The sequence below is a fragment of the Bradysia coprophila genome (assembly GCF_014529535.1).
Source record: "Bradysia coprophila strain Holo2 chromosome X unlocalized genomic scaffold, BU_Bcop_v1 contig_12, whole genome shotgun sequence".
NCBI lineage: Eukaryota > Metazoa > Arthropoda > Insecta > Diptera > Sciaridae > Bradysia > Bradysia coprophila.
This window is the reverse complement of record NW_023503293.1, coordinates 1,003,160-1,019,109: the sequence shown is the minus strand read 5'-3', so window position 1 is coordinate 1,019,109 and position 15,950 is coordinate 1,003,160. Positions and strand designations below refer to the sequence as shown.

The 15,950-nt window shown below is 36.0% G+C and overlaps 2 protein-coding genes across 2 annotated transcripts; both read right to left on the bottom strand.

Annotated features, from left to right (window-relative positions):
- Nucleotides 1–3,770: 3,770 nt before the first annotated feature.
- LOC119067526 (synaptic vesicle glycoprotein 2B-like) lies at nucleotides 3,771–7,734 on the bottom strand. Its single transcript, XM_037170557.1, has 9 exons — nucleotides 7,511–7,734; nucleotides 6,694–6,816; nucleotides 6,475–6,636; nucleotides 6,268–6,430; nucleotides 5,377–6,073; nucleotides 4,769–4,895; nucleotides 4,549–4,705; nucleotides 4,362–4,489; nucleotides 3,771–4,307 (listed from the first exon to the last, which is right to left on the bottom strand). Exons 1-9 carry the CDS (start codon nucleotides 7,551–7,553, stop codon nucleotides 4,195–4,197), a joined length of 1,713 nt encoding a protein of 570 aa, XP_037026452.1. The 5' UTR covers nucleotides 7,554–7,734; the 3' UTR covers nucleotides 3,771–4,194.
- Nucleotides 7,735–12,012: 4,278 nt separating this feature from the next.
- LOC119067523 (mucin-17-like) lies at nucleotides 12,013–14,747 on the bottom strand. The gene is made up of 3 exons (XM_037170552.1): nucleotides 14,530–14,747; nucleotides 12,421–14,462; nucleotides 12,013–12,357 (listed from the first exon to the last, which is right to left on the bottom strand). Exons 2-3 carry the CDS (start codon nucleotides 14,449–14,451, stop codon nucleotides 12,280–12,282), a joined length of 2,109 nt encoding a protein of 702 aa, XP_037026447.1. The 5' UTR covers nucleotides 14,452–14,462; nucleotides 14,530–14,747; the 3' UTR covers nucleotides 12,013–12,279.
- Nucleotides 14,748–15,950: the final 1,203 nt, after the last annotated feature.

Below are 15,950 nucleotides of genomic sequence, written 5' to 3'. Positions count from 1 at the left end.
TTCACAGTGAAACTATACTTTGGGTCGATTATCACAGTGGCTTGCATGTAAAATAACAGTACATTTAAACGTAACCTCACATAATTTTCCGTTAAGTTGTGTTTAACCTCAATATTTTGACGCAATTGCCAGTAAATTCATTCGTTCAATTTCTGACATGTCTGACAGATTTCGTGATAGCTAACGTTTTAGAGAACGTACAGCAATATTATTCGTCAACTTTAACTAGAAATTTTTGACAGTTTTAATAAGATTACCCATATTTCTGACATGGGTAGAGTATATGAACTTTGACAGTTGTTACAACAAAAAACGATTGTTGTACTCGCAATTAAACAGCCTTGAACATGATGTATTGTTACGTACAGTTAACCTGTCACAGACGGCAAGCATACAGTTTTACTATCTGATCTATTACTTCATTTGATCGAAAATTTTCAGAAATTGATTTCAGAAATCTTTTACTTCATTTGTTTTGAACATGCTTTTTGCTATATAAGACCTAATTAGTCAGAGCTTGTCGTTTATTCTTGTCGATAACAGATGACAGTCGTCTGTAACAGGTTCAAAGATTTTGAAATGATCTATTTCCAGTCTTGAATATTACTTGATTTTCACTTGATTTTCATTTGGTTTAATGTCGAATAGAGACTATGTTTAAACACTTTTCGAATAAATTAATCCGTTGAGAAAAAATATTATTTAAAAAACGAATGAATATTACGTGCAGCTTTGTAGTTTGGGGCCTTACCTAATCAGAATATAATTTATTGATTTAATCTTTTAATGCATTTTTCTACAAAACTTTTTGTTAATTTTAATAACGAATCTTTCATTATTCCACATACAATATCGAAATGAAAGAACCACGGCATGTGCATCTTGTAGGCTAAAATGTCTACACTGCAAATTAAATTTACTCACTGCACTTGGGAAATCGAATCATTACTGAATCGATATGATCGTTAAAACTCATTTTCCAGTGGCTTAGTGAGTAATATTAGATTACGTCCTTGTTTGGAGAATTTTATTTTGCTACATGTGACGTCTGTAGCTCGAGGCGAAAGTAAGGGTTGCAACCATACTCGTCAAAATAAAAACTAAATAGGTCCAAGAAAATTACTTAAGTTATTTTACTCACTAAGCCACCAAAAATTGAGACTTAGCGCTCATGCCAATGAAGTAATGACTCATTTCCCGGTCGGGGAAGTGAGTAAAATAAATTATGCGATTACGTGATTGTTTGGAACTTTGGTGTGATTGCATCTACTGTCTTCGGCTCGAAGTGCAACCCTCACACTCAACAAAATAAAAGGTTCAAAACAAGGACAAAATCTACTGATTAAATCTACACTAAAAGTTAAATTTAAATTAAGAAGAAAAAAATGAAAATTTTAGGAATTGCACCATGTATAACCGTAAAATCAAAATTACATTTTTTCGAAGTTTTTTTATTATTTCAAAAATGTATTTTTACGAACAAATTTAAGGACAATTAGGCGTCTACTATCGAAAAAAAATCAAACAACTAAATGAATTAAACTTAGGAAATAAAAGAAAAAAGAAACCTTAAAAATGTTAAAAACAAAAATTTAAACAAATGAATTTTAATAATAAAAATTTAAAATAATTAAAGGAGACGTAGTTGTAATATTGATTTATAGGCAAAATATACCTTAACTTAAACCAGACTCTTTTTAATTTACAAAACGGAAAACTTAAACGTCGTGTTGATGAGTTAAAAACACAAAAAAAAGAAGAAGAAATAATTCGATGTACTAAAATACACATAAAATGCACATTCATAACGATATTAGATTAGCTTTGCACTAATAATTAAGACTTATTTAATATATTCAGTGGATATGGAAGGGAATATTATAGGTGTATGGTAATCCGAGAATGTGTTATGTAAAACAGAATGAATTTTTAATGTTCCAAGCGATAATGTGTTTAAAAAACTTGTAACAGGTGATGAAATGATTTTAGTGTTGAATAAAACTAATTAATTAATTGAAATGATTCGAATTTATACTGGGACCTATGACGTATGACGAATGAACCTTCCACTGAAAATTTGACACAGAAAAATATATGCAACGTCAACTTATGCAAATTTCAATCAATTTAAGGTTTCAGTTATCTCATACTTATCTACCATTTCGAGTGATTTTTGAATTAGAGGCGAAGCTCACCCCTGATTTGGATCGCAGTCGTAAGCCCGTATGTGGTTTATGCTCATCAGCACAATTTTGAATAAGAAACCTAAGACGCCAAAAGCTCATGAATCACGGACCAAGAACAAGAAATTTGCTTCTCACGGCGAATTGTCACTACTACCTTAACGTTGATGAACTCTTCCCTTGCATTTTAATTGGATTACGGTAACATAAGTTTAATGAACCTGACTCAGGTACATCATTTTCTCTGGATACAGGTAATTGCAACAAAAAAGGATTATTATTGACATGGAAACGAGTTTACGAGATGATTAATTACCTGTACCTGATAACATTGAAGGTATTGTCCGCGCAGAGTAATCACGACTGATAGTATGTTTCATGGGATGCTGCGAAAGTAATTCGTTACATGAGGTACCAATTTTGTGATAAAAGCAAACTCACAATTTTGTTTTCGAGCAACAAGTTTCGGTAATCACCTTCAGCTCGAGTTGCAAACACCACACTTGGCAAAAAAAAAAGTTCAAAACAAGGAAGTAGTAATATGCAATTTCGACAAGTTTTGAGTTTGTATAAACTTGTCGAAAAGACAGTTGCCGAAGTAAGTTATTAACCTGCTACAGACGGCAAGCATATGACCAGTATTATTATCGGGTGACCCGATTCGGTTCTATTATTTCTATCGATAAAAGTATTTTTAATCAATCGATTTCAAATCTTGTACTTCTTTTTTTAACATGCATTTTACTATATGAAGGACTATATTACCCAAAGCTTGTCATTATTTTTGTTGTTGTTATCGATAGCAGATGAATAGCCGTATGTGACAGGTTAAAGAACACAAAGTTGTTTCCGAAGTAATGAACGTTCCCCATGCTAAAGTTGATTTCCACAAAGGTAAATGAAAAAAATAACCGAAAATAGTCCACATGCAAATGATCAATTTAGTAGGGGGGAAATTGCTATGTAATGGTTAACTTTCGTATGGGGCCATTAGTAAAATTGTTTATCAGTTGTGCAGTACAGTACACTTCGCGTTCATAAGCAAAGTGTCAATCTGAAGATCAGATCAATCAGTTGAACGGAAGCCTCGCCGAAGACATTCATTTCAAAATACTAATCAATGTTCATGCGACTCTATGTTTTTCTTATCGTATCATTTATGTAGGTATGATTCCCATACTACACAGGTTTCACTTGTAGAGTGAGACAACTGGCTTAACGTGCACATAGTGTATGTGTGTAACATGTTGTGAGAAGTGGAACTCCTGGAATTTAAGAAAAACAACCAAAGACAAAATTTCTTGCTAATTATTTTATGGTTAGTTTATCTTGACATTTTGTCGAAATTCGATACCATTTGCTCAAATTTGTGCTTCTTAGGTAATTGCAGTTATTGTGGTGTCAACGATTTTGGGTAGCCCATTTATTGTATCGTCAGTGAACAACGAAAACATGCGGAGATTTAAAGTTTCACTAGCAGCAAACAACAGAAATCGTCGTACGGTTGATTGGGTACTATAGCCTAGTTTTTCATCCTTCAATGATACTCAAGCGGTTTCATAGCAAAATATATTTATTTTGAACAGATTCAAGAAAGAAGACGAAAATTGTAGATGGTAAATTATTCGATTAATTTAAATAAATATAAGACGCGATACACTAAGGGGCTTCGGGAGCGTCCATGAATGACGTTTGCATTTTTTCGCTTTATTCGCGCAGGTCCTTCCTATTGTCTTCAATTTTGCATACAAATAAGTCTGAAGGGTCCATTTGCATAGACTTGCTTCCCCAAATGCTGACGTCATTCATGAACGCTCCGCTCCCTTCACAAAATTTACATTCAGTCAGAAGATAAATATTTAGAAAATAAAACTTATTGAGACATGCTTCGCGCTTCGGTCAATTGGTGGCACCATCTGTCAATCCGCACCATATAACTATCAGACTTGGAATAAGAGTAGTTTACGATATACAGTTCCGGTTGAAAAGAGGTAATCTGTTCGCATGAAATCTATCGACCGATCGATGTTACACTTGGACGATGAGCCATCGAAACATTGACAGTTTCCGGTTCTTTCGTTCTATTTCGGACATTCGGTATGAAGAATGCCAATATGCCGGAAACTAGAATCAAAAATTGAGAAATTAAGTTCATACGGAAGCTGTTTCTCAGCCTACATATTAACGATGATCCCGATAAGGTAAAAGCAACTTCACAATAATTATCGAGTAGTAGTCCGACAATGTTTGCACCAACAACACTACCGAGACGTCCCATCATCAGCGATATACACACAGCCATTGCTCTGAAAACAAAAGAGAAAAATTTACTCATGCAGTTCCGTAAAATTGGCTGAAGCAGAACCTTAAATTGGTTGGAAATAAATCGACAGTAGCTGCATTTACCACCGTCACGCCCAATCCACAAAGCAATAAAATTAGATACAAATAGATGGCTAGTATCGGTATATCGATGAATAATGTAACCAAAGCACTCACACCACATCCAACCAATATGAAAACTGCGATACAATGTGTGTATTAACCATAAATCATTTGATAGAATTTAGACAATTCTTTCTTACACAAAATTGGTAATTTTCCCAATCGATTGATTATCAAACCAATCAAGGCAAATCCTATTGCATAAAACAGTTCCAACGCAAGGGTGTGTTCATATGCAGATACATCAAGTTCGCTTGTGCAATCAAGCTGTTAAATACAATTTAATCGAGGTAAATTTCGGATTTGAACATATTTATTAGGAATGAGATGTGGAGGGTTTGCTACAGACACGCAGATATTAACTTGATAAACTATGTCAGTACTTAAATATTATGGGATGTCTGACAACATGTCGGACTCAAGCAGTTACAGACATGTGGCATCTTTTATCAACAATGACAGCAGGAATAAACGACAAGTTCTGGTTTATTAGGTCTTATATAGCAAAAAGCATGTTCAAAACAAATGAAGTAAAAGATTTCTGAAATCAATCTCTGAAAATCTCCGATCAAATGAAGTAATCGATCAGATAGTAAAACTGTTAACATGTTTGTGCCGTCTGTGATAGGAAATAGTTATTTGTTCACCTAGGGGAGAAAATAGGAAATTCCAATTGAAGTAACACACTATTTTTCGCTGGTGCAAATAGAGAACAAATCCTTATTCTGTAACTAAAGTCCCAACCTACCGTTTCGTTTCTAGACACTGCTTCTGTAAAGTTGATTTTAGTGGCTGATAGAATTTCGCAAATAGTTGCCCGCGATTGAGGATTTTCTTCCGAAAAATTTGCCATTCTATTTAGTATCAATGGGAAAAACATGTACATCCCATTCGACGATGCAAATATGCCAAATTGAATAGCACAAGCGATCAATGTTTTCTTCAAGTGAGGCACCATAAACAATGGAAGTGTTTGTACTTTCATTGAATGTAAAATTCTTCCAATTTTACTAGTCTCTTCATTGAAGTCAATTTTTGGTGTCGTCACAACATCAACATCTTCGACAATTCTATCAATGTGCAGTCTCTCGACATTTTTGCCATTGTTCATCCGATGCATGAACTGTAACGTTTCAATCGTGTCCAACTGTCTGCCTTGGGCTAGATGAAATCTAGGACTTTCAGGAACTTTGATTAAAGCCAACGCACATATGAAACTGGGTAGTCCACAAACGATCAAAAATAGTCGCCACGGCTTGAAGACTACATCAATTACGGGTATATAAAACTGCCATTGTTGATTGATTACGAGCCATGCCATCAAGGGCAATGAAATACAGGTTAAGCCGAATATCACAGAGGCATACATTATAGCTCTTGACCGATGTTTAACTGTATGAAATTCTCCCAGGTATGCGTAAATTGTGGCTGATGGACCAGATACGCTGAAATTGAAAATGGAGCTATTCACAAACTTAGTGCCATTGGAGTGATTTGGATAGTATTTGAATGGTTGACAACATTAAATTGATTTACCTGTACACTGCTGTATTTTACCTTATAAAACTACATCAGTGGAACGACATTAACTAACGGACAATGCATAGAAGCAAAAAATATTCAAGAGTCGCAAACTTACAAAAATCCATTCAAATATCTCAGCACGACAAGAGTCCAGAAATTTTGGGTCAGACTGGACAGTACTGTAAAAGTAAAAGATAACAACAGCGTCGGCAATATAACTTTTTTGCGTCCAGTCGTATCAGCCAGAAATCCCCACAAGTGTGAACTGGTGATAATTCCTAAACGAAATGTTAGTTTGTGTCATTATGTGTCATAAAACTACCTCCGAACCCAATAGCACTCAGAATTCCTTTATCTTGCGTTGTCAGTTCCATGTCACATTCGGACACCGGTAGTACGAAACTTATGCCCAATGTTTCCAACAAAACCGTTGTTAATATGGCACCGCATACGAAAATCAAATAGTAATTGAACTTTCCAAACTCTGCGGAAACAAGATGCTCGATTATTCAAATACGTAATTTCGACAATTTTAAATTACTGGTAAGTGCTAGTGCTTCTTCGAATGTCAACACAATTGGTCGAGAGGCTGGTATGGATGGCCGACCATTTTTCAGTATCTCCGTGCCATTTTTTAATTTTTCGTTTAGAGTACATGAGTTTACTGTGAAAATATCAAGTTATAGAGCTCAATTTCTTGTGGAGATTTATTGTTGGATAGTTTGGACAGACCGAGGGACACAGGTGACTTTTGTGAAGCGAAATTTACTCAGAATTACTCGATCAATAAAAATATCGATTAAACTAAGGACAAACGGTTCTTAACCGGGTATAAGTTCGGACTCCCATCATGTTTTCCCATTGAAAAATAATGAACTAGGCTTCTTTTTCTTATAGGCTTACATCGATGCAAATTTAAATTTTTAAATGTTCACTAATATAATGTTGGGATAGCTGAGCTCAGTGCCCTGAATATGAAACGCCGGTAGTTGACGTGGTTGTGGTATTCGGGCATTGTTAGTTCAACTAAAAATATCATTAGTCTGTGTCAAAAACAAATGATTTGAGTGTTTGGATTTTTTTTTCTGTTCGATACCCTACTACACCGATTACTGGCCCGATCCTGACGCTTTTATCTTTATAATGATTTCGTTGTTTGCAGCTCCCTTAACCATACCAAATCCTTCGACACTTTCAACCATTTCCAGATTGAAAAATGTTTTTTAAGACCCACTTAGGTATAACCCACAAAGAACGTTCACACGATTTTTACTTCTTCCCCGTCGTCCGCACATTCACAATGAAGTATAAACTGAATTGACTCAAAAAGGTAAGGAAAAACGTTGAAAAATACGAACTTTTTTGGTCATTTTCTTCAATTTTCTCTTGATATTCACACATTTTAGCTTAAATAAAATGTCTACAAGAACGTTATTCGAAAGGTAACACTTTACAAACAGCTATAAAGCATTTAATATCACTCAGTTGAAAAGTATACTTGAATACTTCATAGAACTAACGCGTTCGCTACACTATTCGCGAATCCTTTTCGGTCTGTAGCTGAATGGAAAATGATTTGGTTTAATCAACCTCAAGCTCACTATATACCTACAAAGAACACTGTTGACTAATTAATATTTTCTTCTTCACTCGCAAAATAGTAACAACATTACACAACACACGTCTACATCTTGTAAATTCAAACATTAGAATTAGTAACGCGTGTTAAACTATAGCGTTTTTGTAACTGTACGGTCTGCCACTCGATAAAGGATAAAACAAAACATTAGGCGCTGTTAAAAATGCAGACATCTTTATATGTACAAAAGCTAATGTCATCATCATTTACCTAATGAAAAATATTTTTATTTTTTTTTGCCATTTGTTTCACGGGCATAAACGAAAAGCTTAATCTTTTATCAAAACAAAGTAATTTATCGATGCATGTATTAGATGATTTTATTTGCATAGTAAATCTTTTGTCGATTAGTTATTAACACTCATCGTCACTGTGTGATCAATTTAAGAAGCTTTTTAACATAGAACGAGTGAGTTGAGTATATTAAGTTGAAGTAGAAATGAACGATAAATTACCTCGGTTTTTGTGTCTACCAATTAGTTATTCTTTATGATAATACAGTTACTGCAATGAGGTAAACGATTTTCCCGTGCTGTGCAGCAGCTGTAATACTCAATTTCATGAAATGGGCTTCCTTTTCAGTCAATTTACTGAAATCTTAAAAATACTAATTCAAGAATACGAATGAAAAACTTCAAATTTTTCTTTATATTTCATGGATTTTTCCAGCATATTCCTAGAATGGGCTAGGGAAAAATCTCCGAGTGTAGTATCGTCCGAGCGACGATAATATCGTTTCAGACGACAATAATATCGTTTTCCGAACAATAATATAGTTTTCTGTAACAATATTATCGTCAGAGCAACGATATTATCGTCCGAGCAACGATATTATCGTCCGAGCAACGATATTATCGTCCAAGCGACGATAATATCGTATCAGACGACAATAATATTGTTTTCCCGACGATAATATCGTTTTCTGTAACAATATTATCGTCCGAGCAACGATATTATCATCCATGAAACGATATTATCGCCGCTGCAACGATAATACACTTGGAGATTTTTTCTGTCACCTCCTAGATTTTCCCATATTTTACTGTTATTTCACGACATTGAAATTTAAAGACGAATTTAACATTCGATTCAGTTGTTTTTCAGCTAGTCCACTCATAGAAAGAAAAGTACTTATACTTGTGTATACAAGTACGTTTGTTGGTATGAGTGGACTAGCTGAAAAATAGCTGAAGCTAATTCATGTCTAAATTTCAGTGACTTCGACTGTAAGAATTTGTGAAAAATGTGAGAGACGCTTTTCCCAAAATTAGTTACTGCATATTACATAACATTATATCATGCTGAAACAAATGAAGTAAAAGATTTTTTTTTATGAAGTAACAGATTTAATGATTATATCGTTACACGATTGTTGACGTTTCTAAAAGGTTAATAAAAACCTTCACTAGCATAACTTGAGTATTAACATGATATGAAAATAATTAGTAGAAAATGTTAATTATTCGTTTAGCAATTATTCTTTTACGAATAAAAAGTCAATTGATTGGTCGTTAATGCATCATCGCATTAGGTATAACACTTGCATTAAAACATTGATCCATTGCAAATTACCAATTTAAAAAAAACTCTAAGTCGTAAAAAATGTCCAAGCCCAATTGTACATAAATAATGGAACAAAAACGTTTTTCTATTTGCAAAACTATACATCAAGTTGAAATTCTAATTCGTAGGTAGAGAATTATGTTGTCAGGGGTACCGGCAAAAAATGCTACGAAATTAATTAATCAAGTTAGTGATGTATTAGTATAAAAGGGAAGAGAACGATGTTCGTGTTTCGTATTATTTTGTGCTATCTATGTCATTGGAAGGCTGTGGTGTTTCCTTTTTTTCTCACACTTTTTTTTATGTTGATAGTTGCTAAGGTAATTAGATTACTGTACCAATGAAGTAATTTTATATCTCGTATCCAGATGAGTAAGCTCCAGAGCTTCAGCCCGAGGTACTTTTACTCATCGTGATACAAAATATCAAATTATATCACTGGTACAGTATGCTATTTTACTTTACGAGCGAGGTAAAGGGTTTTCCCTAGTGAGGGAAAGGCCACATTACCTCACTAGTAAAGTAAATGTCTATTCCTATATCACACATATGTCATCATTCGTTCAACATCATCATCAGTTTCAACAGCATGAGAAGATAGACATAGAAATTGTAAATATAGACGCACATTTTTGATAAAAGAATAACATACGCGTGGTGTTCGGATGTCAAAATTACTTCCCTAGAAGTTTAATTCAAAAATTACACGTCAGTTCTATGTTGTTGTCTCGTTTTCGCTTATGTGATAAAATAGAGTACACACTTGTCACTATCAGTCTCGGCAAGCCTCGACATCTTCGTGACAAGTGTGTAATATATTATATATTATGCATCTGTTGCCAAGATTGGTATTTTGACGTGTAGGACATTATTGCCCTAGCCGAAGACGTGGGCCATAATGCCTACACGTCAAAATAACAGTCTGGCAATAGGTGCATATCATATTTTATCTGTCGAGAACAGATATGTCGAGATAAACAAAAACTCCCTAGAGGGATAAGCTCGAGATTATCGTTCTAGACAGATAAATATCACATACACGCGATGTTCGGATGTCAAAATTACCTAACTAGAAGAATAATTCAAAAATTACACTTCAGTTCTATGTTGATGTCTCGTTTTCGCTTATGTGATAATAAATATTGCATAAGCGAAAACGAGAAAACAAGATATGCGAATGACACTTTGACAATTTACAGAAGTATAATGTTTGTTTATATATCCTAGGTGAATAAATTTTTCGGGGAATCACACCGCGTATGCGATAAAATAGAGTACACACTTGTCACTATCAGTCTAGGCAAGCCTCGACTTCTTCGTGACAAGTGTGTAATATATAAAATAAATCACCCGGAACAACTCCAAACATGAGATTCGTACACCGTCATCAAATTATCTGAGTGTAAATTTTAACGTAATTTACTGCACCCAAAATATCCATTAAAATCATTCTTCTCTGATCATTACAATTTTCTAGTGTTCGTGCTGAGCAGAGATTTAGATGAAGAAAATGCTCAGAAAAATAGTTTAGAGAGACTTTGCTATTTTGGGATGATGTGGAGGGGTATTGTGTTTGACTTAAGTATAGTTTTCAACAAAAAGTACTTCGTGAGATAGCAAACTGCCAAGTAAACAAAGCAAAAATTGAAAAAATTCAATTTTGTCTCTCCTTTTTTTGTAAGTGGAAATCAAGCATTACACTCTCAAGAATTAACGTAAACTACCAACAACTGTTGTTGCTTTTGAATATTTTTTAAAATAAATTAAAGAGGCAATACTTACTTTACCTGCTTATCCTTTCAGAAGTTATATTTTAATTAAAATGATAGTTTCTACGTTCTTTATGAAATCAGTAAAGTTGCGCTATGTAGATCTTTAATCTTGTTGGAGATACACTCGCAGAAAGTTTAAATCCAACATATTTTCATATTTTGAAAGTTTTTGTGGTTTGGAATTGTTCAGACATAAATTTCGTCTAAGCAAACATACGTACCAAAAAGGCAGAAAATAGAAATCTAGATTGTCATTTGTTAAACAAAATTTTTCTGGAATAATTTGCAAACCACAACAACTCCCAAACGAGAAAATATGTTAGTATACAACGCACTTCAAGCAAAAGTGATCAATGATCACTGATTATAGTCGACAGCTGCTATTTTGATTCATATGACACACTATCAAGTTTCAGTATCCTATTTTGAGTACCACACATGCTTAAAGGGCGTTGGTTGGTTCCCAATTCCAGCGAGTGTGCACATTTTTAGTATTAGGTCTAGGTATTGAAGAAATACACTTCTGCCTGCCACTTCCTCATCATAATACCAGCAGCACTACTGTCGATAAATACTCCATTTCGATATTGGTATTCCGAGAAGCAAGAACCATGTACATGACAGCATGTTGTATTGCAGCGATTTGAAACCGTTGTCGTATTGTTACACTACCTAAAAATAATAAGACTCCTCCGGCACCTCTTAGAACTCAAGAACAAAATTTGCTTCGTCTTAGGTAGTGTTTTGGCAAATGTTTCAAATGTCGTGGACTTTAGTAGAGAGGTACTAATTTGTGTGAGCCATCTGAAAAACATTACAGTGGACGTCAGTTGAATTTAGGCGTACACAGCTGTTCACAGATACAGAAAACGAAAATTCGAGGTGAATTTTTACTTCGATTGAAATTTTTTATTCAAATTATATTTCGTCGCAACGATTCAATTCATAATTTATCTTAGCCATCAAGCTTCGAGATTCAAAGGTTGCACCATAGAATTAACATTTTTTTCCGATTTACAAAAAAAGTACCGTCGGTCGTCATGTTTAAAATAAAAGCAAAAAACGATAAAAACGATAAAATATATCACAAGAAATGGACGTGTAGTTCGATGAAAGCTACAACTCGTTGAGTGCCTATAGTAAGCGACAACTTTCATTTCTGATGTAGAATCGAGTTCTCCTTGTTTGTTCCATAACTTTGTGATAAGCGTCTCCTCTGCAATGAATACATCTGAAATGAAATTTCTGTTTAAACGACAAAGACAAAACAAACTTTTCAATTTGTCCAACTTACCGCCTGAACTGAAGATTGCTTTGTTCCAACGATCATCGACTGTGAAAATTTATCCGATTCCTCGCTGAATGTGACCGACCTCTTCTTTCGTTCCGAGCACGGCTGACGATTCACTGCAGTAGCAGCAACCGGGGTTGATGGAGTGAACGACAATCGGCTCTGGGCATGCCGTAAGCTCAGCAGTGATGGTTGCTTGCCCGTATTAATTACCGGCGTTGACGACGCAGCTGGGATGCTAGACTTGGCAACATTGCTCGGTGCTAGTGGCGTGCTGGTCTTTACAGTTCGTTTCGCTTTAATCGATGGTTCGCTATGATTTGGCAGTGTGGATGAGCGTTGGTATGGAATGACTGCTTTCAACGGACCATTTGGTTTGGTTTGTTCACCAACACGAAGTTTTAACGGTCTTGTGACGGTACTTGATGGAGTTGGATTTGACGCTTTCATTATGGTTTTCCTTGGAACTGGCTTGACGACTGTCTTTTCGTCATGCGAAGATGACAGCGATTGCCGACCCAGCGATGTTCGCGTATTTCTCGTAGGGGGATTACTGGACTGGCGAACCAGTCGGGTTGGAGTAGTACAAACGCTAGATCGACGGCGATCACTGGAATCTGTTTGGCTTTGAACAGCCGTGACTACAGATACAGGTTTTCCAGTATATGTCATCGACCGACTGAATCTGCGTGGAGTGATCGAAGTAGTTCCGTTTACTGATTTGCGTGTTGGACCAGAAGTTGGTGGTAGAGAGCTACTCAATTCTTTAGTGACTTGAATTGGTGAGTTGTTTTTCGTGTCATCTAATTGATCCTCCACACTGAACGTTCGTTGGCGAACGAATTGATGGGGTTCCGGTTGAATTGTGGCAGTTGTTGTTGAACTCGTCGAACCGGCTGTTTTGAGACACACGTTCAAACTATCCAGCAAAACCGACGCTTCACTTTTCTTTTTTGCATCCCCGCAGTTTTTAACAGCATTTCTGAGTGTCTCAATTATTGATGTTATGTTGTCTTCCGGTGGACTTTTGTCCACCGGTTTCTCTTCCGTTTTGTCTTCGGAGGCATCCTCACTCTGTGGAACATCTGCAACTGACTCAGTCGCTTCTCGATATTTCGATAACTTTTCGATAGTGGCCAGTGTGGTACTGCGATCGGAACTACAATCGGTGGACGCAATGGTTGATTCGTTGTGTTGTATATTTTTGAGAAATGGTATGGTCATTCGTTCGTAATCGCTGTCATCGTTATCGGATTCGATCCACTCCGGATTAGTGGACAATAAATCATCGAAAATAGACTCACTTGTAAGGTTAAAATCGGTTGTGTTCGATGTTTTCGTGAGCGACGAGTTGTCTAAACTATGCGTCACTTTCACGGCTTTCGGCGATGCAATTGGAGAGTTTGTCAAACTTTTACGGAATTGATTTTTCAAGCATAGTTGTTCCAGTGACGCACAACGCGCCTTTCCGGACCCGATTTTACGTTTAGCTTTCGATTTTGATGCGACCGGATCGGACGATATACGATTGCGATTGCCGTTGTTCTGTACCGGAACAGACGAATCGGAATTGACAAACGCTCGGTTCATCGTATCCGAAGAGTTGCCATCGACAAGTGATGAATTCGTTGTGATGCTACTGAAGGTACACATACCTCTGTTTAGTGTATCCTGACTATTGTCTTGACTCAGCTGTATCGAGTTAGAAGATCCGTCAAAATCCACTAACTTTGCGGTAGGTACAGACACATCATGAATAGCTTCTCTCGGCGATGACATGTTAACGATTTCGAATGGATCGCCGAACAGCTTCGCTTGTTTCTCTATCGTGTCGAACGGATCGTTGCTAATACTGAACCGTTTATCTGTCGTGCCGAATGGGTCGCTGTTAATGCTGAACCGTTTCAATGGTACAATCATTTCGTCGGCTGAAATCGGTGGAAACATCATCAATGGTGTCGTCGTACTCGATGTCGGAGATTCGTTGGAGCCCGATAGATCAATCAGACAAGTCGAATGATTCGGCGACGACATTGAATTGGTTTCTGCAAGTATCGGTGAAAGGTTGTCAAAATTCATGGATGAAATTTTATTATGGTGGCGGAGTCTTACCTCTTACTGTTGTCAAATAAAACAATTATGGTTCTTACGATACAAACTTGTCACACGCTAACAAAACGATGTTACAATGTGTGGCTGCAACCGAATTAAACAACAAGAAAATAAAATCACAAAAATAGAAAAACGTTCGAGTGGATGTTGGTAAATGTCCAGAATGTCCGTTACTTGATAAAATGAAAAATTTAATGATGGCGGATCGAGATGGTCGGGCGACGTTCTTTTTTGCTGTCACATAAAACAGCTGATGTGACAGGAGGACAGAGAGCGCAGTGTTCACAGTCTCAAGATGTTTATCACAGAGATATGATATTTTCAGCATATTTCAGCATATACATATATGGAGGAGCACGTTAAAGTTAATTGCGGCTTGTCAACTTTCGGCACCCTGGACTTTACTTAAATCGTCGAGGAATGCCTCCAAATAAATTTCTAAAAATCCAAAACGGAATTCTAGATTTTTAGAAATTTATTTGGAGGCATTCCTCGACGATTTAAGTAAAGTCCAGGGTGCCGAAAGTTGACAAGCCGCAATTAACTTCAACGTGTTGCTGATTTGAATTTTAAATTGAGGTATTGGTTGGTTTTGATTTTTGGTTGTATACGGCAATTAGTTAAGCACTTGTTGAACCTAACTGGTCTCAGGGTCAGCTGTCAAAAATTCATGAATGAAAACTAAAATTAAGAGTCATACACCCGATGAACTTACGTTAGAAATTTGTTTCTGGTTTCAACACTATTCAATCCACAAATACAAGGGGTCGAAAACCAGAGAAAAATCTCAAAACTCACTCATTTTCGGCCCCGACACATGAAATAGTTATTTACGTATCGATTGAGTAAGCCGAAAGAGTTACGTATTAAGTTTTGTATGTTTGCTAAGAGGACCGAAATTAAAGAAATGTCAATTCAAGGGGCGAAAGCGAACAGTCCTCTTAGCAAGCATACAAAATTAATTTGTTTACAATTTTTTTCGTTTTGACGTGTGACACAAGCTAGTTATACAAAGATAGCTCACACTTAACACTCTATAGAGAATGTCAAAAAGAGTGTGTCCTCAACGAACTTTTTTAACTTTACTGGTTTCTTCCTAGTTAACTGGTCTTTTACATACAAATTCTGACACTTATCGAGACTAGTTGAATAATATTCTTTTATCACATACGCGTGGTGTTCGGATGTCAAAATTACTTAACTAGAAGAATAATTCAAAAATTACACTTCAGGTCGGGTTGTTGTCTCGTTTTCGCTTATGTATTAAAATAGAGAACACACTTGTCACTATCAGTCTCGGCAAGCCTCGACTTCTTCGTGACAAGTGTGTAATATATATTTATTATCTCTGTTTTTTGCTCTTTCTACACACGGAAAACTCATATATGCACCCCAGACGAAGAAATCGGGAACAGCTTCAC

What these genes read in the sequence shown, in the direction of transcription:
- LOC119067526 (XM_037170557.1), bottom strand. Translation starts at nt 7,553, where the DNA reads ATGTGTGAATATCAAGAGAAAATTGAAGAAAATGACCAAAAAA. An exon ending in GAGTGCTATTGGGTTCGGAG is followed by an intron (nt 6,431 to 6,474) that starts GTAGTTTTATGA and finishes CATTTCGTTTAG; the next exon opens with GAATTATCACCAGTTCACAC. An exon ending in TTATTTCCAACCAATTTAAG is followed by an intron (nt 4,490 to 4,548) that starts GTTCTGCTTCAG and finishes TTTTGTTTTCAG; the next exon opens with AGCAATGGCTGTGTGTATAT.
- LOC119067523 (XM_037170552.1), bottom strand. Translation starts at nt 14,451, where the DNA reads ATGTCGTCGCCGAATCATTCGACTTGTCTGATTGATCTATCGGGCTCC. An exon ending in AGCAATCTTCAGTTCAGGCG is followed by an intron (nt 12,358 to 12,420) that starts GTAAGTTGGACA and finishes ATTTCATTTCAG; the next exon opens with ATGTATTCATTGCAGAGGAG.